The 24296-nt window shown below is 45.7% G+C and overlaps 1 protein-coding gene across 2 annotated transcripts in view; it reads right to left on the minus strand.

The window, feature by feature from the left end:
• Positions 1-24296, minus strand: part of TOX2 (TOX high mobility group box family member 2) — a 256959-nt gene that overhangs the window by 24673 nt on the left and 207990 nt on the right. For both annotated transcript variants that reach the window (XM_065414429.1, XM_065414431.1), the window contains exon 5: positions 20327-20554. In XM_065414429.1, the coding sequence (XP_065270501.1) occupies positions 20327-20554 (228 nt within the window). The remainder of the gene's footprint in view (positions 1-20326; positions 20555-24296) is intronic.

A 24296-nucleotide genomic window follows, 5' to 3' on the forward strand; every position in this document is an offset into this window, starting at 1 on the left:
GTAACTTGTCGTTGCTGCAGCAATCTATTACATGATAATTGAACAAAGAGACCTCATATTAAGAAGCAGTAATAACAGAAGGGAACTTTGTCACAGGATAATGGTCTCCTGCTGCTGCACTAGATTTACGACCCTACTCTACGCTGATGTTGCAATGTAATACTGGGGCATGTAGTATGTGGTGCACTATTTAAGCGGCTGTCAACAAGGTTGTGGTTCCTAAATGGAAGAACTGCTTTATGGTTAAGCGTGGAACCAACCTGACATCAAACTATTCCTCCTCAGGCCTACAGAAGCCCCTCAAGAGATTTTTTTTGTTTTAAAAATAAAAGGGCAATTTCTCCTTTTGACACATTTACCGTGGTGACACTTGAAATGGTCATTTCCAGGGAGAAGTTGCACTTCTGAGCTACTCATCCTCTTCCTGAAGGTGGCATGTTAGAGGGGAGCCCCACCGACATTTCGTCTCCTTAATCGATGGTGAAGTGCGCTGAACTCTTAAGGAAACACGAGGCATCCGGAAGCTCAGCGCTGCGAGACTGCAGCAAGTCGCAGATTAATGTATTCTGAGAGCCTTCCCGGGGTCTGTGCTCTTTCTGAAGCATCCTCCTCCAAGTCCTTCTCACGCAGCAGCCATGTGGCTTGCCCTTCACATAGGGGAGATGGGAAGACTTCTTGGCATTGCTACTTGGGAAGTTGTTGCCAAGTCCTGGAATCTGAGATCTCTTAGATCCACCAGGGGTGAGTAACATTAGGGGAAGGTGATTCTGGAAACACTCAGCAGGAAACTATCTGAAGTAGCTTTCAAAGGCCTGTGTGTATGTGTGTGTGGGTTTAGCCACGTGATCCTCAAGACAAAATGTCACCATGTCCGAACACGCTGACCAACAATTGTCTTGACACTCTCAGCTGCTCTACGCTGACCGTTAAACCATATTCAGCATGACGTTAACACAACTGGTGGCAACATTGTTTAGGTCACAGCCCAGACCTGGCTTCCTGTGATGAAATCCTGGCTTCACTGAAGTCAATGGCAAAACTCCCATTCAGTGGGGCCAGGAATTTACCCATTGAGCCATGGGAGTCTTGTGGCTAAAAACACTGCATGACACTTTGAAAATGTAGGCCTTAAGTGTAAACAGCAGATCCTAGCGGAGCCGCTTAAAACCCCTCTGTGTTAAAGGAGCTTTGAAGCAGTGTTTATGACCTTTTAAAGTTTTCATTTAAATATTGACAGAACCATGCTACTTTCTAATTAAATCACATTTTCTCCCAGGGATTTTAATTTCAAAGTCATTTATCAGATTTAAAGATGCTCCAAATATTTTACATGTGTTCCTTGATAATCTGCCATGCCTGCTGATTTATTTTGCTTATTCGTAAGCAGAATTCATTAGTCATTAAGGGAGGGGGTGGAGGATGGCGGGGGGGGGGAGCAAATACAGTTAGTGATTATGAAAAAAAATATCAGAGCTGTAAGAAGCATATGTTGGAGTCGTAATCCTGACACCTCTGTGTCTCAGCAAAGCAGCTAGTAATTGTACCATAATGAAATGTTCTTGTTTGATAACCAGTTAATTAGAGAAGACAATTATTCCAAACCCTGCTGACGCCCGCGGAACTGCTCTGTGTTGCGCACACACAGAATGACAGGAGTAGCAGTATCAAGAAGCTGTCCATTCCAGCCCTGTTGTTTGAAAAGAAGCTGTTTTGTAAAGTGGGGTGGGGGGTGAAAAGGAACCCAGAACTACCACAGAAACATTCTCCTCATCCATCCAGGAGCTGGGATTGATTTTACAATGACAATTACCACCCAACTGACTGATTGTCTTTGCCCAGAAAGTCTAGTTTTTTGGTGAAATCTGGAGGGTTTTTTTGTTTTGTTTTAAATACCAAATATGTATCAAGTATCAGAGGGGTAGCCGTGTTAGTCTGAATCTGTAAAAAGCAACAGAGGGTCCTGTGGCACCTTTAAGACTAACAGAAGTATTGGGAGCATAAGCTTTCGTGGGTAAGAACCTCACTTCTTCAGATGCATAAGGACCCTCTGTTGCTTTTTACAAATATGTATCAGTTACTTTCCAACAAGGTGCAGTTCAGTATTACTGTTATTTCTGACTGCAAATTTGGTGCACTTCATAATGAAGAGGATCAAACTGCTCTCCCTTTGCACCCCCACCACATAATTCTATATGACCCATCCTGCCCCAGGCCATATGACCCAATAATGACCAGCCTTCCCCCATCACCTCCCCACTCTGAATGTGACTGTATCGCTATATAAAGCCATAGAGACCATTACCAGCATTGCCACCAACCCAGACTGACCATGGTCCTCATTGGGAAGTATAACTCCATATGAACTATCCTACCACACTATAACCATATACAGCCTGCAGCTGTGCATCCTGGCAGGGCAATATCCTCCATATGGCCCTACCATCCTCACTGCCCAGTGGCAGTTCCATATGGACCATCCTATGCAGGCCATATGGGGCTGCATGCACTGGTCCTCTCTGCTCTGTAATCCTGATGGCTCTCTCCCCACTCAGGCCTTCGCCACCGTCAACCCCAAGGTCTCCCAGGTGGACAACTCCTCCGACTTCCTGGGCAACGTCCTCCACAGCCCCAGGGGCAATGTATTCTAATAATAATGCCATGAATAGTAGATAAGGAGTACATGCCATACCAAGTAGAAGCAGCCTTAAGTGACATGGAGCAAGAAAACTTGCTGTTTTGTATCAACACAGAAAAGCACTGCACAGCCCATACGGTGTGGAAGTTTGTTTTTTCTCCTCAGATACTGTTGCAAGACAATGCCAGGTCTGGAAAGCCCCAGCCTTGTTCTGTTGTTTGCCTCTGGGGGGCACTTACATGTGCAGGTGTAATATCTTGCAGACAGAACTGCCGGCCTGAGGGTTCACTGTGGGAGAGCAGCCTCCAAATTACATAGTACGGTTGAGATACTGCAGTGTTAATAAAGTAAAAAGTGCCCATGCTGGTGATAACAAGTACTGTGGGTTGGCTGAAGAGGGCACTCCTGGTATAAACCCAGGGAATGTTATTTTCATTGGCCTGTGCTCTGTTTCATGCCAGTGGTGACAAATCAAAAGATTTTTATATTTTGGAGCAGTTTATCACGATGTAATTAAAATAAAAGCCAAGGTGAAATCACAGCTAGGAGGCTTTAAAGACAGAGCAAGCTTATAATGTGGGTTTGGAGCTGTCCCCATAGGAGGTGAGCGTGCAGCCCCTGACTCGTTCTTTGAGCCTAGTGTTAATGGTGGTTCAAACAATTAGAACTACTGTGGACTTGGGAATATGTTGCCGAGTAGAGACCTTAGAAACAGAAAGCACGGGAAGACGGGGATATGATGCCAATGAAATGTAAGCTAATGGAGGAAGAAAAAGAACAGTGGTGCGATGTAAGCCTGGCTTGACATGAATGACTGGACATGGATGATGTGGACACGGTGTGTGTGTGTGCGTGCAACTGCAGTCACTCACTGGGAAAATACCCACTCCATGGCCTGGAGGAATGGCGTATCCCAGTGCAGTGAGGATGGGTCCACAGGCTAGGGAGGCTGGTGACCAGAACGCATGGTGCCAGCTAAGTAACTCGCACACAGGGTGGAGTGGGAAAAACGGTTCTCATGGGCCTGTCCTCTCTTTCCCCTCCTCCCTCAGCTGAGGAGGAAGCAGCTGTTTTGGGTAAGGAGTGGGAGGAAGACAGCACCCAACCTAAGGTATCCTGGGAGAATATCAAGGATGTAACAAGCACCCACTAGATTTCTGTCTTGGCTCTCTGAGGAGAAGAGCTCAGACTCTTGGGGCTATGTTAAGAGAAGCTCAAGCCTTCCTTTTTTCACCATACAGCACTGCTAGATCACTTTACCTCTCCAGGGAACTTCACTCATTCTGTTCTCAGGGAGAAACATTCAGCTTCCCCCAGCCCGTATTCCCCTCAGGGCACGAAGAACTGTGCAAAAGCCTTGGATGGCACTCACAAGGCCTTGCTGTCTGCTTCCAGTTAGTTGTACCAGTCTAGCATCACCCCGTCACTAGAAATAGCCAGGTCATTTCACTGTCGCCCCAGCTCTCTGTATAAACACTATTACTGGTCAATATTATGGCCAGGTTGCCTGACAACACCGTGCTGTATATTATTCCCAACAAGTCTAGGCTTCACTGTGGCTGAAATGTAATATAAGTTTACAACAGGCCTCAGACTCTCTTATATCCTGCAGGTGATATATGCAGTACCCTGTCAGTAAGTGATGTATCTGGTCCAATGAGCAGATGTCTCTGATTAGATGGGTGATCTATTATTTTCTGCTGAGCAAGTAATTTTTTCCTTGGGTGATTTATCCATTTAGTATAAACTCTGTTCCACTCCCCATGCAGTGTATTTATATGGGAATGTCGCACAAGAATTTTGCCAGGGGTACTGTATATCGCTACTTAGCATACTGAACGTGTCCATTTCTGAGTGTAATGTAGCCACAATGAGCTATATTCTGCTCTCAGATTCGTGCAATCCCACTGAATCCCAAGCCTCAAAAATGCACTCAAAACTGCTGGTGAGTTTAACCTGATTTTGCATGAAAGCTCTGTGAAATGGTGAATTTCACCTGTTTTATGATGTAAAGCCCAGGGTCACTTGAAAGCATTGTTCATGAATCTTGTGCTGATCCTGGTCTGAGTTTCAAGTTTTTAATGAAACCCCAAACCAGCAACTTTCAGATGTTCAATGGTTTCATAATGCAACTTCCATAAGCCTCCAGTATTTATCCACATGAAAATTTAACTGTGATGCTTGCAGACCAAGTGCCAGCTCATGCCAAGTCTCCTGGGCCTCACTGAACACTGACAAATGCATAGCTGGAAACCAGTCTGGATTGCCTGTGTGTTCGTATTGTTAAAATAGATATTAGAGTTACTAGAATGCGTTTAGACTTTACGAAATGATTGTAGGATGCTGCATGCATTAATCTTACTTATATCATCTGTATCCCATCTTATAAGGTAATGTTTAAGTGTTTGCTCTGTATCTATTAACATGTTTGCTAAGACTGTAAATCCCCACAGTTGGGAAGAAGCATTACCAAGTGTGAAATGCTAGTTTACCACAATAAGTGTTATCTCCTCCCCAACAAAAGGCCTGGAGAGACCAGACAAGCCATTGTGAAGCACCAATGGATAAAATACTTTGTTGGCTGCTTCTGCCTGTCTGCACGGGTGGGGGGCGGGGAGGAGGAAGGAGGAGAGAGGGTCCATATAATTATGTCGCTCAGGGGTGTGGAGTGTAGACCTTGCCAAAGCCTCCTATTGACTTCAATGGGAATTAGATCAAGCACCTTGAGAAATTACGCTAAAAACCTATAGCAGAGAGATAATTTTCTATTAGATTCTATAGGATGACGCAAAACACCTATGGAAAAGTGACTCTGTGACTTTTAAAAGTTTTAACTTGAGTAAAATATTACTCTGTTTTAACTTAGGTCCATTTTACTCTATCTAAAACTGAGAAAAGCTAACCAAAGGGAAAGATGATTGCTTCTACATTAAGATAAATACAGTATTTTTATATTAAGACAATGTTTATGTAACTCTAAAACCAGGGAGACATGATTCATAGTTACATGAAAGTGCTTGGTTCTGTTTATTCAAGAATTTGTTTTTATGCTAATGCTCCTTTTTAAGTGGTAGCTGATAATACATGGCAAATAATTAAGTGAAAATAAAAAAAAAAGGTGATTAAATAATGAATGTAAACTGTATTTGTGATGTCAAATACTCCGTAATTTAACTACCACTAACAATCGGTAAATCCAGAAGTTAGACCTATATATATTATTAAGCCCCTTGTCTCCCCAAATACAGAAGTCAAACTACGCCCTCATCCCATTACAGTTTGAATGCTGGGGGGAAGGGAATAAAAATCCCTGTTAAGGAGAAATTGTATCCCTATGCTGCCTGAACTCTGAGGGGTGAAGTTTTGAAGCATAAGCAAGGGGTCCCCAGCTGTTTAGCATGGGTTAGCCCTAAAGGACATATAAAGCTGGCATGTTATAGCAGCGACTCTCATCTTTTGGAACTTAAGACTGTAACTCGTGTGTGTGTGTTTACCTGCTTTAACCTTGTAAATAACTCTTTCATTTCTTTTTCTTAGTTAATAAACCTTTAGTTTATTATAGGATTGCTTACAAGTGTTCGCTTTGGTGAGAGATCTAGGATGCACTTGACCTGGAGTAAGTGACTGGTTCTTAGGGACTGGGAGTAACCTGAATATTGTTGTGATTTTTGGTGTAAGGGACCATCTATCACCAAGGCAAGCCTGCCTGGGTAGCAAGATAGACCGGAGTGCCCAAGGGGACTGTCTGTGGCTCCATGCTGAGGCTGTTGTGGTGCTTGATTTGTTCACACTTGATACTTGGTTGATGAAATCTAAGTATACAACACACAACCAGTTGGGGGTTTGTGCCCTGTTTCTTGAGGTGGGCATTCAGAGCCATGGGCCACTCCAGAGACCTTGACAGCAGTGACCAAGGAAATCTGTGGTTTTCTGTTCTATGGAGGTGTCTAGGCGCTCCCATCAACATGTTAGCTAAGAGCCTTTTGGGTGTGAGTGAGACACAGGGAATGTGATCAGGGAATTGAGGATGGGAGGCAAGGGAACGGGGGCGGGGGAAAGAGGAGGCCACATAATTCATGTAACTTTTCAATATGCAGCAGAACCCCTTCTGGACATCTCAGCCAAACAAAATCTCCCAGCCCTTGGCAATTCAGCCACTGTCACCTGGCGATTCAGTCACTGTCACATGGGCTGCTTATGTACAAGCGACAAGCAGGAGGTAATGATGATACCCTGGGGTCTTCGCCCTGGTTCCTCCTGCTGGAGATGAATAGAGTAGCACTGAACTAAGGCTAACTCCTGTCTTGATTTATACCTGTGCTATCCACTGACTTCAGGGAGGTTGCACTGGTCAGGGCAGAGTTTACCGACAGTGCTGAACATGACATTTTTCTAAAGGGGAAAACCTGGTCTCTGAAAGCTTCTTGGAGCAGGCTCCATATTTCAGGTTAATGTAGTTCTCTCTCACTGTCGGGGCAATGACAGGGATCTCTGGCTTGGAAAACCAAAGGCAACACATAGGGAATGAGGTAGGGTCCTGGGGTGCTCATGGTAAAGAGATGGAACAGGACAAGAACCACTGAACCAGGAAGAGATTAAACCAGGTGACAAGCTGAGCTCATGGAAGAGGAGAAAAATTATATGAGAAGGATGGTTCAGTCAATCAATACAGCTAACTACAGCTGAGCTGTCGGAGGAAGGGCGCGAGGGCAGGGCGTGCATGTCACTCGACAGAAGGAATTAAAGGGAATCAAAGCATCAAACATGCATCACATTGAATATGAAGGCTGGGTAGGGCCCCAGAGCAGAGTCAGTGCCAGCCAAGTCTCTGCATTTCACTCAGTGGTGGCTGGCGAGGTGATGGCAGTGCTCACCTTGCACCAAGGAAATGAAACTGAGGCAAACCAGCTCCTTCCCTTGATACTGTGATAGCGATGGGTGCTCTTGGAGGGCTGGCAGGCAGACAGATGGCTGAGGGCCAATGTCTACTCTCTTGCTCTGTGGAACTGAGGAGCTCAGTTGCATGGCATGAGCGAGATGCATGGACAGCAGGGAGAAAGGAGTCACAACGATCAGACAAGAAGCAATGGGCCTAAATTGCAGCAAGGGAGATTCAGGTTAAGCATTAGGAAACACTTCCTAACTGCAGGGTGGTTAAGACAAATTACCTAGGGAGGTTGTGGAATCTCATAATGGGAGGTTGGACAAGCACCTGACAGGGATGGTCTTGTTTACTTGGTCCTGCCTGAGTGCCAGGGACTGGATTAGGTGACCTATCGAGGTCCCTTCCAGTCCTACACTTCTATGATTCTCCTTAATCAGCCATTGGGGTCACCATTCTGCATCTTTCCCCCTCAACTCCCTCAAGGGGTGAGCATCTGCCCCTGCTGGCCTTAGGCACAATCCTGTGAGGTGCTGAGCATTCCCCATTCCCATTGGCGCCAACAGGGAGGAGCTGAGGTCGCTCTCTGCCTCAGAGGATCAGGGCCCTAGCCAGCAGGAGATACAGAACCGAAGATGGCTCTCTTTCTTGATGCGCTGCCGGCCTAACCTATGAAGACATGAGGGTACTCTTGGATCACCCCGATTATTCCCAAACCATTCAGCAAGCCTCTGGGACTCATCTCAGCAACACGCTTCCTCTAGCACAGGCCCAAAATGGTTTGGGGGTTCCGTCTGTTCAAAAAACTGTGCCAGAATGTGAACGTGCTGACTGAGAGGGACAGCACTGGATGGGGTCTGGGGTCCTCTGTGCACAAACACCGTGAGGCCAGGGAACCTCATTGCCATTGTGTTTCCCCCTAATTTGCCTATTGACCTGGTTCAGACTTATAGCATAGGGTGGACCTGGGTATGAAACAGGATTATCTGCACCACAGATTTGAGCTACATTTGTAGCCAGTCTAGGGGACAACCAAATTGTTCGGATCCCTGGCACAGCTATATGGGTATCATGGACAGGGCCTTTGTTGCGTCACCTACAGAGGCAGATGGGCACGGTCACAGAGCTCCTCAGTGAGGGCTCTCATCTTCAAGAACTCACCCCCTGTAATGACAGCAGTCCCGTGGGACCCCATGCTATTAGCACCAATTCCAGTGCTAGGACTGTGCCTCCCTCAAACGGGAGCGAGGGTCCACTCCCCTCTCCAGCAGGGACATCCTGGAGAACCATTAAGGCATTCTAAGAAGAGCAGAGATCAGATTCTGGCTCCCATTTTTTAAGGGACAGAGGAGTAAAGGCTCTGACTGCCTTCTTCATTCTAGCATGACCTTTTTGCCCACGTTTAAATACATGCCACACCCTCCAGGTGCAACAGCTAGCCCTACTGGAGAGCAGTGCACTTTGCACCTCATCCCTGGGAACCCAATGCAACAGTCTCTGGCCGACTTACATTCAGGCTCTTCCCAAATCCCAGCCCTTGTTCCTGCAGAACGTGCAGCCTGCCACAGCATGGCCAGCTCGACGGAGGGCAGCATTTGCCATTCATTCAATATAATGGGATAGCATGGCATTTAAAGAAGCAGTCTGAAACTAGAACCTAGTCAGTCCAGTGAGGTAGTGTCTGAATGGTACCTATCTAGATAACCTAAGCTCTTCTAGATGGTGCTAACGTTAACTAGATTCCAGCATCTTGACTGCATTTCGACAGGTTGCCTAAACTCCATGCTTGTTCCAGGACAGAATCTTCTCTGCAGAATTAGAAGAGTTCCTTTCAATCCAATCCTCAAAATCTGCTACAGTTAGTGTCAAATCAGCCTGCTCCTTTAAACCTCTCTCTAATATTGTGATTGTAGCTGTTTAATGAAAAAAAAAAAAAAAAAAACATTGTGGCAAGGAATTATACAGGGAGCTGGGAGCTGAAGGAGGATTACTAGTGGCAGGTACCCCATTTGATGATAATAACTGAATTAGCATTTCACTTTTGAGTAAAGTATAAGCTATCTTTACAGGAACAGCTGCTAAACTATTTGCAAAGTTCAAAGAGTGTGTATTATAATTTTTTTTTTTAGTGTCACATTCTTTAGATTCCGGCGTAAGCCTCTTAGGAAAGGCCATGCCAGCTGTTGAAGAATGAAGATTATAATGTACTGTAAAAGTAGCGGTTAAGGTATTTAAAGTTATTATTATTATTTATTATATTTATTATTATTTGCACATGGCAAGTTCAATGCCCGAAAGGGTTAAGGAGGGGAAGGAAATGGTGCAAGTTGCTGAACAGGTGTCCTTGAGCAGTACCCAAGGACAGGGAGATTGCTAATCCTGTATTCCACAGCATGATCAAATCACCAGGCAACAGATATAAATAAAAAAAGGCAGGAAATGAGGAATTTAGATACAAGTGTGTCAGAGGGAAAATGAAGATTCATTGTGAAGAGGCTAGGAAGAGAAGAAGAAGGAACAATATGACAAAAGGCACAAGTGATAAACCAGAAGAAAAAAAAAAGGCTAAGAAATACACGTCCGTGACAGCAGCCTTCTAATCAAAGATGTTCCTAGATTATAGGTTTTCTTGCATAATATGCATTCTGTTTCCCAGTCTGTGTTTGTCTTTCAGTTAGTGGAGGAGAAAGAAAAAACATATTTGAAATGGGACGGAAGCAACCTTTATTTTGCTTATTTCATCAGGAGAAAAAAGCAAATTTGCTTTGTGGGAGCAGCAGCACCTGTTCAATGGCAAATAAAAGGCTACAGCTTTGCTATTGCAGTGCATATAATCATTAGCAACCCAAAGGAGAGAGAGGATTAACCCTCTGCTTGCTGTCAGAGGTACGTTGCAAACAGCAGCGTATCATTTCAATTTGTAGAGAAGCCATACGCAGTGTCTCTCAAATTAACACACACTGCCAATCAGCCAGCTGTGGGAGGGTATTAGATTCTGCCTGCCAGGAGGACTGGCACTGGGCCACCCTCTCTAACTGGAGGGATTGGATACACTGTGTAGCAGGGGTGGGCAAACTTTTCGGCCTGAGGGCCACATCTGGGAATAGAAATTGTATGGCGGGCCAAGAATGCTCACAAAATTGGGCTTGAGGTGCGGGCGGGGGTGAGGGCTCTGGTTGGCGGTGCAGGCTCTGGGGTGGGGCCAGAAATGAGGAGTTCAGGGTGCGGAGGGGGCTCCGGGCTGGGGCTGAGGAGTTTGGGGTGTAGGAGGGTGCTCCAGGCTGGGATTGAGGGGTTTGGTGGGCAGGAGGAGGCTCAGGACTAGGGCAGGGAGTTGGGGCAGGGGAGAGGCTCAGGGATGTAGGCTCCGGGTGGCACTTACCTCAAGTGGCTCCTGGAAGCAGTGGCATGTCCCTTCTCCGGCTCCTGTGCGGAGGCGCGGCCAGGCGGCTCTGCACGCTGCCCCGGGCGGGGACAGCATGCAGAGTGGAGCCCCATGGCTGCCTCTATGAGTAGGAGTCAGAGGGGGGCCATGCCGCTGCTTCCCGGAGCCGCATGGAGCAGCCCCCAACCCTGCTCCCCGGCTGGAACTCATGGGCCGGATTAAAACGGCTGGTGGGCTGGATCCAGCCCATGAGCTGTAGTTTGCTCACCCCTGCTGTGTAATGATCCTGGCAAGATACTGCCACAGGCAAGGAATTTATGGACCATCCTTCACCAGCACAGAGATGGTGGCTGGGTTCACTCAATGCCATATAACTTTTAAATGTAGCATAATGGGACAGACAGATCAATGTATTTGTGATACTTAATGGGCATGTGCTGTGAAATGGTCAGCATGTTTCAGAAAGGTGTGACTCGATAATGCAATGGCTCCGGTCAGCTATGAATAGACTCATCAGACAACCAGATTCAAACCCCTGCCCTTGGTCCTCCCCTCCTGCCTCATCCTAGACATTCTCTTGAAGAGCTGGCACCAAAACTCACCTGCAGAGAGAGCTTTGAGACCATCTGAAAACAAGAAATGATAAGGTTTGCAATCTGTGTCCAAGCGAAATAGAGCCATCAAGTCCAAGGGGCTGTGGGAGGAGTTCACGTCCAGTTATCCTCTTACAAAAAGTGGAAAGCTCAATGAGGCAAATGATGCAAAAAAATATTGTCTGAATATGACTAATGTGCTGGGAGCACTTTTGCCTTTTTTAAAATCATAGAATCAGACAAATGTAGGGCTGGAAGGAACCTTGAGAGGCCACCAAGTCCAGTCCCCTGTGCTGAGACAGGAGCAAATAAACCTAAGCCATCCCTGACACATTTGTCCAACCTTTCTTCTTAAAAACCTCCAATGATGGTGACTCCACAACCTCCCTTGGAAGACTGTTCCTGAGCTTAACTACTCTTAGAGTTAGAAAGTTTTTTCTAATATCTAACCTATATCTCCCTTGCTGCAGATTAAGCCCATTACTTCTTGTTCTACCCTCCAGAGTACATGAGAACAACTGATCACAGTACTATTTATAATAGCCCTTTACATATTTGAAGACTGTTATCAGGTCCACATCTCAGTCTTCTTTTCTCAGGACTAAACATGCCCCATTTTATAACTTTTCCTCACAGGTTTTCTCTACCTTTTGTCCTTTTTGCATGTCTCCTCTGGACTCTCTTTAATTTGTCCACATCTTTTCTCAGAACTGGACACAGTACTCCATCTGAGGCCTCACCAGTGCTAAGTAGATGGGACAATTACCTGCAGTATCTTACATATGACACTCCTGTTAATACATCCCAGAATGATATTAGCCTTTTTCAAAACTGCATCACATTGTTGAGTCATTAAATGTGCACTTCACTATAACTCCCAGATCCTTTTCAGCGGTACTACCATCCAGCCAGTTATTACTCATTTTTTAGTTGTACACTTGATGTACAACTAAAACAACTGGGGGGGGGAGGGATAGCTCGGGGGGGATAGCTCAGTGGTTTGAGCATTGGCCTGCTAAACCCAGGGTTGTGAGTTCAATCCTTGAGGGGGCCACTTAGGGATCTGGGGCAAAAATCAGTACTTGGTCCTGCTAGTGAAGGCAGGGGGCTGGACTCGATGACCTTTCAAGGTCCCTTCCAGTTCTAGGAGATGGGATATCTCCATTAATTATATTATTATTCCTTCCTAAGTGAAGTACTTTGCACTTGTCATTATTGAATCTCATCTTGTTGAATTCAGATCAATTCTCCAATTTGTCAAGGTCATTTTTAATCCCAATCCTGTGCTCCAAACCCTTCCCAGCTTGGGGTCATTTGCAAATTTTATAAGCATATGCTCCACTACATTATCCAAGTCATTAATTAAAATACTGAATAGCAGTGGACCGAGGATTGGCCTTTGTGAGACCCTACTAGACCCTTGTGAGACCCTACTAGATAAATCCTCCCAGTCTGACAGAGATCCATTCACAACTACACTTTGAGTATGGTCTTTCAACCACCTTCTAGTCATTTCATCTACACTCCATTTCCCTACTTTGCTTTTGAGAACATCAGCTATCTACAGTCTTGATTTGCCATACCTTGCAGATCCCAAACTTCTGATGACATCAATGGGAGTTGTGTGTATGCAAGGAATGCAAGGTTGGGTTCTCCATTTTATGCCAGCTACACAGTAACATTCTGGGGACATATCCCTAAATCCACAGTTTTTATGCAGGAAAACCCTTGTTGGAGTCAATGGGAGTTTTGTCTGAGCAAGAACTCAGTAAAAATTGAGGAAGACCTTCAGGATTTGGCTCGTCGTTTGTCTAGTTTTAATTGTTGTAAGGAATCCTTTATTATGGGGCTAACGTTATGTCTTTCTGAACACTGGGTTGTGTGGCAACCTGCAATTCATACTTTGCATGGACCTTACTGAGAGATTATCTCCATGTGCAAAACAATGTAAATTAAATTTCTTTCAGATACTTTATAAACATTTAAAAAACATCCATGTCTCTAGAGCTAGCCATGTACTAGAAGCAGTAATGAACTCTAAAGAGTCTTTTCAGAGGATCTAGTGAATTGTAGCCTAGTAAAGAGAGTGCTGAGAGTCAGGATTCCTGGTTTTTATTTCTATTTCGGCCAAGGATTCACTGACTAACTATTCTAGCCACTCACCTTCTCCCCCCCTCACTTTGCCCATCTGTTAAATAGGGATAATAATGCTTACCTATCTATTTACAAAGGAATGTTTGAGTTAATATATTAATCGTAGAAATGTAGGCCTGGAAGGGACTTTGATAGTCCAGCCCCTTGCACTGAGGCATGACTAAGTATTATCTAGACCATCCCTGACAGGTGTTTGTCTAACCTGCTCTTAAAAATCTCCAATGACAGAGATTCCACAACTTCCCTAAATAATTTGTTCCAGTGCTTAGCTATCCTTACAGTTAGGAGGATTGTATCATGCTTTGAGATGCTTAGAAGAAAGGCCCGATATACTGTATGTTTTAAGCACCAGTGTTTTCATATATCAAAGAAATTGTGTTAATTTAACCTGTCTTTTTTTCCTTAGCATTTGCTTAGGAATGTAAACGAAGGAGACTGGAAATACTGGCAGCTTGGCCAAGAGAAAGCAAATAGGGACTAAACAAACCATAATCCAGCCAAACTCTTCAAGAGCAAACGTGCCCCATCTCACAAACCACCAGTGCAGCCCCAGAGTCAAAGATAAATAGTGTCCTCCCTGCCAGGGCCTCAGGCGGACGGGGTAATTGTAGGAGGAGAAATGTATACAGATGGAGACAAAGCCAGGAAGTTAATATTTAAGCATTCAGACAAGGAACAAATGACTTAATTAAATCAATTAGAAAGAGAGAGAAATTGAGCCACTTATAAAGCATGTGTAAAGAAATGGCGAGTGCCATTGCTCTCTTGTAAAAGAAAATAAGGGAGAATTAGCAGGCAAGAAAAATGGGCTGGTTTAATTCCTTCTGTTAATTAGAGCTGAGCGTTCGCACCTTGCTCAGTCAGGGGTTGCACCAGTGTTTCCATTATGTAAACCCAATGTTCAGCTGGGCTGGGCTGAAATTGGGTCTCCCATCCACAGAGACATCTTTAACATATTAAGAAAGGAAGATGCAGTTAGGGCTCAAATTAAGTGGCAAGAATAAAGGCAGAGAAAGCTGCTGTCTCAGAAGCCTAGGCTGGGTTTCTTCTGTGCATCTATCACTCAGATATGCCTTGGCTCTGTACATGGGAGCGGACAGAAACCTAGGGGCAAATCCAACCCCTGCTCTGCGGAGGGTCTCTCGGCAGCAGAACTGATGCAGCTCAGCTGTGTAAGGGGGAGGTGGAAGGACTACAGGGCATGGACTCTGGTATGGCAGCACACAAGGGCGTGAGGGGGGCATGCGTGGGCTGCATGAATCCTCCTGTCCTCCTCTTCCACTGGACGCTGCAGAAGGGAGGGTCCCTGGGGTCTACTCCAGCCGTTGGGCCAGACGGGCCTTTGTGCAGCTGCTCCATAGTCTGGGAGGCAGAGTCCTCTCCCGTGGCTCTCTGGAGTTAATGGGGTTATATCAGGGGTAAATTTAGCCCATTACATTCCTGGAGGGTCCTAATTCATATGGTGTCATAAGACGATTTACTGTGAGAGTCAACCATAAGCTACAGGGGAAGGTAGGTTTTAAGCAGAGTATTAACAACTAGAAGTGAAAGTGGCTCCATGGCTTAGAGATCGGGGGGAGGAAGGGCCGATTTCCAGATGAAAGGTGCAGTCCATGCAAAAGGCACCAACTGCTGAGGACAGCATGGAAGAGGAAGACAGAAAGAAGTCCCAGAATGGAGAAGTGGAGTCTGTGGGCTTGTTTTTTGTCTTGGTTACATTGACCAGGATTACTTCTGCACTACACCAATGCAACTGAAATCAGAGCCGAAGCCAGGGAGCAGATGGGTATGAGGTCAGGGATATGGAGGTGGAATAAGGCCCTGGAGAGATCTGAAATGTAGGAGAGCCATTCTGAATTGGTTTAACAGCTGTATAGGGGGGAGCCAAAGTGAAGGTGACAGTGAGGATAAGACTGGTATGATTCCCAGACCTGGAAAGAAAGAAAACATTCATAGGGACCATGGGAATTGCCAGACCAGATCAGACTCGGGGTCCATCTAGTTCAGTATCCTGTCCCTAACAGTGACCAATGAAAGATACATCAGAGGCAAGTGCAATAAGCCCTGCAATAGACAGTTGTGGGATAGCCTGCTGCCAAGCTATATTTCTTTCTGACCCCCATTAGTGGTTGTTGTCTTATGCCCTGAAGCAGAGGGGTTTATATCCCTCCTAGAACAACTCTGTTTATTTAAAAAAACCCTTAATATCATCTCTCTAGGTATTCTCATTTTCCATATAAATGTTCAACTATTATTGGAATCCTGCTAAGTTCCTGGCCTCAATGATATCATGTGGCAATGAGTTCCAGAGGCCAACCTTCTGGACTTGCTGAAGTACAGAGAGTAATTATTTAGGAAGACTAGTAGATAAGGATTTCAGGATTAAGAATTTCAATAGAGGCCTGGTCAAAGCCAGGATGAATCCCAGCAAGAGGATGGTGCTGGACACCTTACAGAGAGCTAAGATGTAAGAGGACAGAGAAGGTGTGAGGCCAAGAAGAATTCCAGGAGGTCTGGCTGTAGGAGCAAAGCAGAGGTGAATGTGTTAAGTGAGAGCAAGGTCAGAGAAATGGAACAGAGTACTTTTTACCTAGGGGGAGAACTTTGAGGCTGTTTAGTAATAAGAAGTTATGGTGTATTCAGGAGACAAGACACAGCAGCAGAGAGATGGTGAGAGGATTGGATCAGCAAACAATCATTGCCATAGAAAGGGATGTCCAAGACTTTACACACCATACCCTAGCTGTTAAAGTCCATTAGGTAAATAATAACCAGAATATGGGCTCGATTGTGCAACCACTGATCACAATGCTAGTAATCTCATTGAAGTCAGTGGGACTCTGCCTTAATAAACACTAATTGACGTGAGTGACTGAGGGTTGCAGCATTGCATCGTGTGAAAAGGACCTGTGCATATTCTGACAGCACCCACCAGAACTAGTCTGACCATCTGGTTTATCATGTAAAGGACAGGAAGCATGAAAATCCTTTTTAGTCACAATTTAGAAGTCATCTGAATATTCATTTTCTCAACTGATTCTGGGTTTCGGATGCAGTGGTGGTGGAAGCTTTCTAACAGTGGGGGAGCCACCAGTGCCCAAACAGTGGCCCCGCCCCTTCCCACTCCTCCCTCCGTGGCCCCACTCTCACACTACCCCTTCCCCCTGAGGCCCCTCCCCCCGAGGCCCCTCTCTTTTTCCCCATCGCTCGGCTTTATGGCAGATAAAAAGTGTGTGTGTGGGGGGGGTGGCATGGCCCCCTGACCCCCCTGTTTTGATGTCATTTGCAGTCTCTCAGGGTGAATGATGTACTTCTCTCAATTGGCATTTTTATATTTATACAGGTTATAGATTTCTTTAGAACGTAAGAAAATAAAACACATCAAGGAATAACCAGTATGAATGGTACTGAAGACAGTACGGAAGCCTCATGCAGACTGGCAAACAACACTAGTGTGGAGAGTCATGAATCTTTGCAGTTAAATAAAATGCCTTTTACCCCACTGGAGTGAAAAACATCTATGTTGTTTGTGTCTGACCCAAAGCAACAGGGGCTATTTTCCCAGCACAGACAGAACCAATTGAAACGAAAGATATCTGCTGCTCCTGTCTTAAGGGTAGCCACCTGGAATCCTGGCAGTGGGAGCACTGGGAACTCAGAGATAGAGGTCCTAAGCTGTCAGCAAGCCTTTAAAGTGAGGGCTCTGTGCTTTAGGAGAGAATGGTGAATTTCCGAACGGTTGGATTCAGAGACCAATCGCGGAAAATGTCAGATCTCTCCCCCTCTGATAAAAAGACACACTTTCTACCAAAAAAGAGTGCCCTGGGGTCTTCGCAATAGGCAATAGGCAATTACAGGGCTTTTGTAACTGACTCAACATCAACAAGAAAAGCTAAACTGAGCCTAGAAATCGCTGCGTGAAACAGACTGTGGGCTGTGTGATGGCTACAGAGCAGGGAAGTTCCCTGTGTGATGTTACACTGAGGATCTGCTTCCTGGGCTTTTTTGAAGTCTTGACATTGGAGTTGAGGCTGCCAATGTGGCGAGCAGCTATTGTAGTTTATAGGCAAGCCCCAAAACAGTGAATCAGCACATCAAAACTGTCTCCTGTCTAGGCATATTTTACATGACTAGCTGTAATAACAAGCCCTGAGCATTTCCCAGCTTTTGCATGAGCACGAGAGATTTCAATTGTCTTAAATAATGTTTATTATTATTCAAATGAAATTACTTCCCAAAGGAAAGTCCCTCCTCTCCTTCCCAATGGCATGAAAGGTCTCTTTGTAAAGGACAAAGAACATAAGAATGGTCATACTGGGTCAGACGAATGGTCCATCTAGCTCCATATCCTGTCTTCCGACAGTGGCCAATGCCAAGTGCCCCAGAGGGAATGAATAGAACAGGTAATCATCAAGTGATCCATCCCCTGTCACCCATTCGCAGCTTCTGGCAAACAGAGGCTAGGGACACCATCCCTGCCCATCCTGGCTAATAGCCATTGATGGACCTATCCTCCATGAATTTATCTAGTTCTTTTTTGAACCCTCTTATGTTGGCCTTCACAACATCCTCTGTCAAGGAGTTCCACAGGTTAACTGTGCATTGTGTGAAAAAAATACTTCCTTTTGTTTGTTTTAAACCTTCTGCCTATTAATTTCATTTGATGGCCCCTAGTTCTTGTGTTATGAGAAGGAGTAAATAACACTTCCTTATTTATTTTCTCCACACCAGTCATGATTTTATAGACCTCTATCATATCCCCCCCTTAGTCATCTCTTTTCCAAGCTGAAAAGTCTCAGTCTTATTAATCTCTCCTAATATGGCAACTGTTCCTTACTCCTAATCATTTTTGTTGCCCTTTGTAAACCTTTTCCAATTCCAATATATCTTTTTTGAGATGGGGCGACCACATCTGCACGCAGTATTCCAGATGTGGGCATATCATGGATTTATACAGAGGCAATATGATATTTTCTGTCTTATTATCTATCCCTTTCTTAATGATTCCCAACATTCTGTTTGCTTTTTTGACTGCCGCTGCCACGCTGGCTCCAGGCAACAGCTAAAGAAGCAGGTGCTTGGGGCGGCCAATACCAAGGGGCGGCCCTCCGGCCGCTATTGGGGCGGCATGTCCGGGTCTTCGGCGGCAATTCTGCAGCGGGTCCCTCAGTCCCTCTCGGAACGAAGGACCTGCCGCTGAATTGCCGCCGAAGAGAGGAGCGGTGCGATTGCGCTGCCGCGGCTTTTTTTTTTTTTTTTTTTTTTTGCCTCTTGGGGCGACGGAAAACCTGGAGCTGGCCCTGGCCACTGCACATTGAGTGGATGATTTCAGAGAACTATCCACAATGACTCCAAGAACTTTCTTGAGTGGTAACAGCAAATTTAGACCCCATCATTTTATGTGTATAGTTGGGATTATGTTTTCCAATGTGCAAAGCAGACTGCACACTGCATAAGCAGCTCAGCGCTAAAGTTCAAGCTATCTTCCCTTAGACACTACAACGGTATGAGCCTGATCATATCCCCTGACCTGCACAGGTGGGAGACATTCTGTGTGTGGTTCTATCCCTTCCCAGTGGTAGGAGCCTGAGCTACCTCCATGAACGTGTCTACCTCCCCACAGTCTGCAGGGAGTGCCCCAGGAGCCAGGGGATCCATGCAGGGGGAGAGGGAGGCTGGGGCACATCACCCCCATGCCAGCTCGATGGAGGTCAGAGCAATAATACAGCCTTAGACCTAATCTGACCTGACACCATCATTCTAACTCACCCCAGTAGAGTAACTGCCATTAAAATCCATACAGTTCTACTCTGTGCCCTAGTTAATATTACTGCAGCAATCAGTGTGTTCCCTACATACTCATTTAGGGACTATCACAAATACTGCCAGCCAGGCTAATTACTTGTGAACTGCAACAGTAAAGATAACAGGAGTACTAACAAATTTGTTAGTCTCTAAGGTGCCACAAGTACTCCTGTTATTTTTGCGGATACAGACTAACACGGCTGCTACTCTGAAACAGTAAAGATGTGACTAGCGGATGCACTGTGTTAACAGCTGATCACCTAGCAGGTCTCCAACATGTCAAGCAAGCTGCAATTCCGACATGCAGTGTGGTGGGATGGGAGTTGTAATGTTAGCTTTGATAGGTCAGGCTCTGAATACAAAACTTTAACAAATCTGTTGCATGCAGGAACTCCACCTGTGTGTGCTCACTGGAGGATGCGATAAGGACAGAAGCACTCAGAACATATTCACTAGTGGCTTCTGAATCACAGCTCTATCAAATGGCATGCAGCAGGTTGTGAGCATTCCAGGCCAAGTCCGTAAAAAACTATCTTTGATTCATTGCAGCTGCACTGCGTTATGATATAGCTGCTCTTGAGATTTGTGTGTGGAGAGAACTTACCTCCACTGGAATTATCCAGGGGCCGGGTCACACAATTGCTGTACAGAATTAGGAGCTCAAAATTGTGCATGCAAACCCTAAAGCCTTGCTTCTAGTGGCAAAAGGCACTTCAACAATACTCCTGAAAATAGCCTCCTTTTTTGTGCATACCCCTTTGGGTGCCTAAGCTCCAAACTGTGCTTCTAACTTGCTGGGCCAGATTCTAACTTGCTAGATGTAGCAAAACAAAACCAATTCAACAGCTGTAACAACCAGATCAGAAACTCACCTGCTTTTGTTCTTCTCCCAAACTATCCCACATTGATGCAACAATTTTTGAAACATCTCCGAATGTAGCATTTGGGTTTTGCCCTTTGATAGCTGCTTGCGTGTCTCTGAAAAACAGGGCATAAGCTGACACAGGCTTCTGGGGCTCGTTGGGGTCCTTCTTTTTCTTCTTCTTTTGGCTTTTGGGTTTCTTGCCCAGGTCTGTTGATGGTCTCTTCTCTCCAGAAACCTGTAAAACCAAAAGGGACCCAGTAATGACCAACTCTCTCTGGTTGGAGTTGAAGATTCTGGTAGAATTGGGAAAATGATGAGACAGGAGGCCAATGAAGGAAGAGCACTCATGATAGGCACAGGATGGCGCCTGGCACCAGAACCTGACTCTCTCCCCAGTATCATGCCTTTCACTTGTACAAATAACTTGTGAAGTTTAGTGTTCAACCAAGTGAGGAACTAATAACCCTGGCTAGGGGCAGGCCTAGTGCAGGCAGCTGCTGGGCTTTCCCCTAGCTACCCAGCCCCGCCCTCCAACACAGGTATCCCATTACTGCCATCCTGAACCACTTGAGCACTTTGCTGGTTATTCCCACCTCGAGGTGCCTGATGTACTTGCTGTGTATAGTGTGAACAAGACTGGGCCAGCATACACTGTTTTTCAACTCCCTCCCACCTGATCTCTCATCAGTACCACTCTCTGATCTCAGTGACCAGCCAGCTCCTTACGCCCCTGAGGATTTCACCACTGATGCTACATTGTTAATCTAGTGTAGATCAGTTTTTTAAGCAGCAGTGTATTGAAGGCCTTTGGAAATTCCGATTAATGCGTCTATTTCACCCCATGCTGCTCCTATTGTCACTTCCCCAAAGACATTAGTCAGGTTAGTTAAGCAGGCCCTCCCTTGGTGTAGCCTGTGGAATAACTCCTCCGAAGTTCCACCTGGCCTCCGACTGCATGCTTGAACAGTCATTCAGGAATCTTTCCCAGTCCGTATGTTAGATGCATTGGGCTGAGTTTGCCATAGCTCTTCCACTGATCCCTTTTTAATATGGGGGGGAGGGTCATTTTAGCTTCTCTCTCATTTTGCACTCTGCTCCCCTCCAGCTGTGCCCAGGCGTTCGTATTTTCCATTCACCGCCTCTTTCTGCATTGTGGGATGCTGGGTGTACAGCTCTGGAACTGTCACTGCAATTCTCTCTCTGACTTGTGCTTGTGTCATGTAGTTTCATGAGCTTCTCACTACCTGTCCCCCAGTACATTCCTCTCTGTGTGCGGCATGTTTCCCTCCTTCTCTTTCGTGAGCACCAAGACTAAAATGACAGCCTGATGTATCCCCACATTCCTCATGCTCTCTCCTAGGGACACAACCTCCCGCATGGCTTCCACTAAACAGCTCCCCAGATACTTTCACTTGCTCTTGCTTATTTCCCCTAACCAGCCCATGGAGGCTCATATATTCCCTCCCTGTGCCCTGCCCATTTCCTCTGCCCGTGACCTCCCCATTCATTTTGCTTTCCAGATGGTTTCATTCAGCAGCGCACACATTTTTCCAAAATTCACTTTCCCCTTTCTCAGACTCGTCCCTGTCCTGATTTCACCCTGGCGAAGTCATGGTCCATCTTTACCAGCCATTCCCCAACTTTCCTCATTCTGACTGTGTGTGCTGGGTTCCTTTGCACCAAGTCCATCTCGCCCCCCGGAGCAGTCCCGGGCAGGGGCCACAAGCACTACCGGCACTACAGAAACAACACCGACACTGGAGCACTGTGCCCTTTTGGGGACATCTATACTTTGAAAGGCAGCTTGCTTCCCCCTCTACTAGTGCAGGGCCTGTACGCATGCACATGCACATGCACATGCGCACACACACACACACACACTCCACAACAACAGGGCAAGTAGCAGCTCTGGGGGAATTCACAAGTAAACTGTAGTATATTTTTATGAAAACACTTTATACACAGCGCTTATCCTTACAGACCTGCCAATTTTGTGTTAAACAAGTAGACTCGGCTATCTGAATGCATTCAGCAGCCCATGAACTTTGAGAGCACTGAAAAGACTGAGGTAACATTGATTATTTAGTTATCTGCAGCATCTGGCAAGATTTTAAGGGAGAACAGGCCCTCTCCTGCATTCCTTGCTTACCTAAACATTGACCAAAGCAAAGGGGAGTTTTGAGTGCAGAAGGCTACGGGATCAGGGCTGCATTTTGTTACCTGTGATTACCAAGTCTCATCAGATCACTGTGCTGGGCAGGCCATTTAGTCCACTCCCTGTACCATAACAGAACTGAATTCATTCTCTCTGAGTTCTTCCTGAAGAGAGTCTAAGACTCAGCCTCCAGTGAGGCAGAATCCATAGCTTCCCTTTTTAGTTAGTGTCACCACCAAACTTCTGCTTCTTATAGGGTCTGATCTTTGGCCTTGGGCACTCCCTTTGGCACTGCTTCATAGGCCACGCTGCTGAAATGTAACCACTTTCTTTGCAGGCTGCTGTTCCAGGTTGGCATGCCCAGGTATTCCAGGGTGCTAATGTAGCATATGTGACAGCTGGTAACCAGAACACACAGTCACAGGGATAAGAAATAACATACGGAACTTGAAAACAGAAAGTAAATTTCCAGGTGGAGGGCATTAGCTAAAGAAGATGGTAAGATGCAGTATGGGTAAGTATATCAGGCATAGGCAAAAGAAAATCCATGAATAGTGAAGTGTACGTGTTCACCTACAGAGGAAAGAGATACTTTTAAACCACTTTGAACTCATACACTGAGGACCTCTACGTTAGTGAGTTAAGCCACACAACACCCCTGTGAGGCAGGAAGTATTATTAAACACATTTTACAGGAGGAAAATCTAAGACACAAAGAGGTTCATTGACTTGTCCCATGTCAACAGCAGAGCCAGGAACAGAACCCAGAACCAAAGGCTGCCAGTCCTGTATTCTAACCACTAGAAACACTTCCTCAAAGGCAGAAAGTCAACTAGCATCTCTGCTTATCAAATGCTGACAGTGTCGAGACACTTCTCAGACTGCTCAGCAGTTACATTAGTTAAAGAATTACCCACTTTATCAGGAAGATGATTTTAAAAGAGGAAGTTACTTACTTTCATAATTGGAAGTTCTTTGAGATGTGTGGGCCCTATCTGTATTCCCCTGTGGTTATGCATGTGCTCCAGGCCCCTAAAGCCAGAGAATTTTGAAAGCAGTGTCTGTTGGTCTGTGCCTGCATCTTCACTCTCCTTATGACTCCAACTGAGGAGATAAAGGGCCGGGGTGGACTGACCGTCTCTCCAATTCCTGCTCTACTGTGAATCAAAAGATGATCCAAAACAGAGGGGAAGGAGGGCGAGTACTGAAATACAGACTGGGACCATACATCTTGAAGAATCTCCAGTAAGTAACTTCCTCTTCTTCGAGTGCTGGTCCCTGTGTGGATTCCACTGTGGGTGACTGACAAGCAGTACTCAGGTAGGAGGAGGGTGTGAGAATGCAGATGGCAGAGCCGAATGAAGGGCCACCATTCCAAAGGATGCACTGGTGGAGGAGTCCTGTACTGAAGCATAACGCCCGGCAGTGGGCTGAAACTCCATGTAGTTGCTTTGTAAATATCAAGTAGCGGTATTTCTTGAAGCGATGCCATAGATGTCACTTGTGCTCTCGTAGAATGAGCCCTCACCCCATGAGGGGGATGGAGATTAGACAGCAGATAGCAGAGCAAAATATAGGTGTATATTTTACAGATAAATGGATAAAGATGACAAAGCTCTGGACTCTGGCGGTTCCGACCTGGTGGTGAGAAGGAACTGGGGAGGCGGCTGGTCTGACTCACCCTTTATCTCCTTGGTTGGAGGCATGGGAAGAGTGAGGGTGCATATGCGGATCAATGGACTCTGCTTTCAAAACTGTCTAGCTCCAGGCGCATGAAGCGCATGCATACCTACACATAGGGACCAGCACTCGAAGAAAAACA

Source organism: Emys orbicularis, chromosome 12 (assembly GCF_028017835.1).
Source record: "Emys orbicularis isolate rEmyOrb1 chromosome 12, rEmyOrb1.hap1, whole genome shotgun sequence".
NCBI classification, from domain to species: Eukaryota; Metazoa; Chordata; order Testudines; family Emydidae; genus Emys; species Emys orbicularis.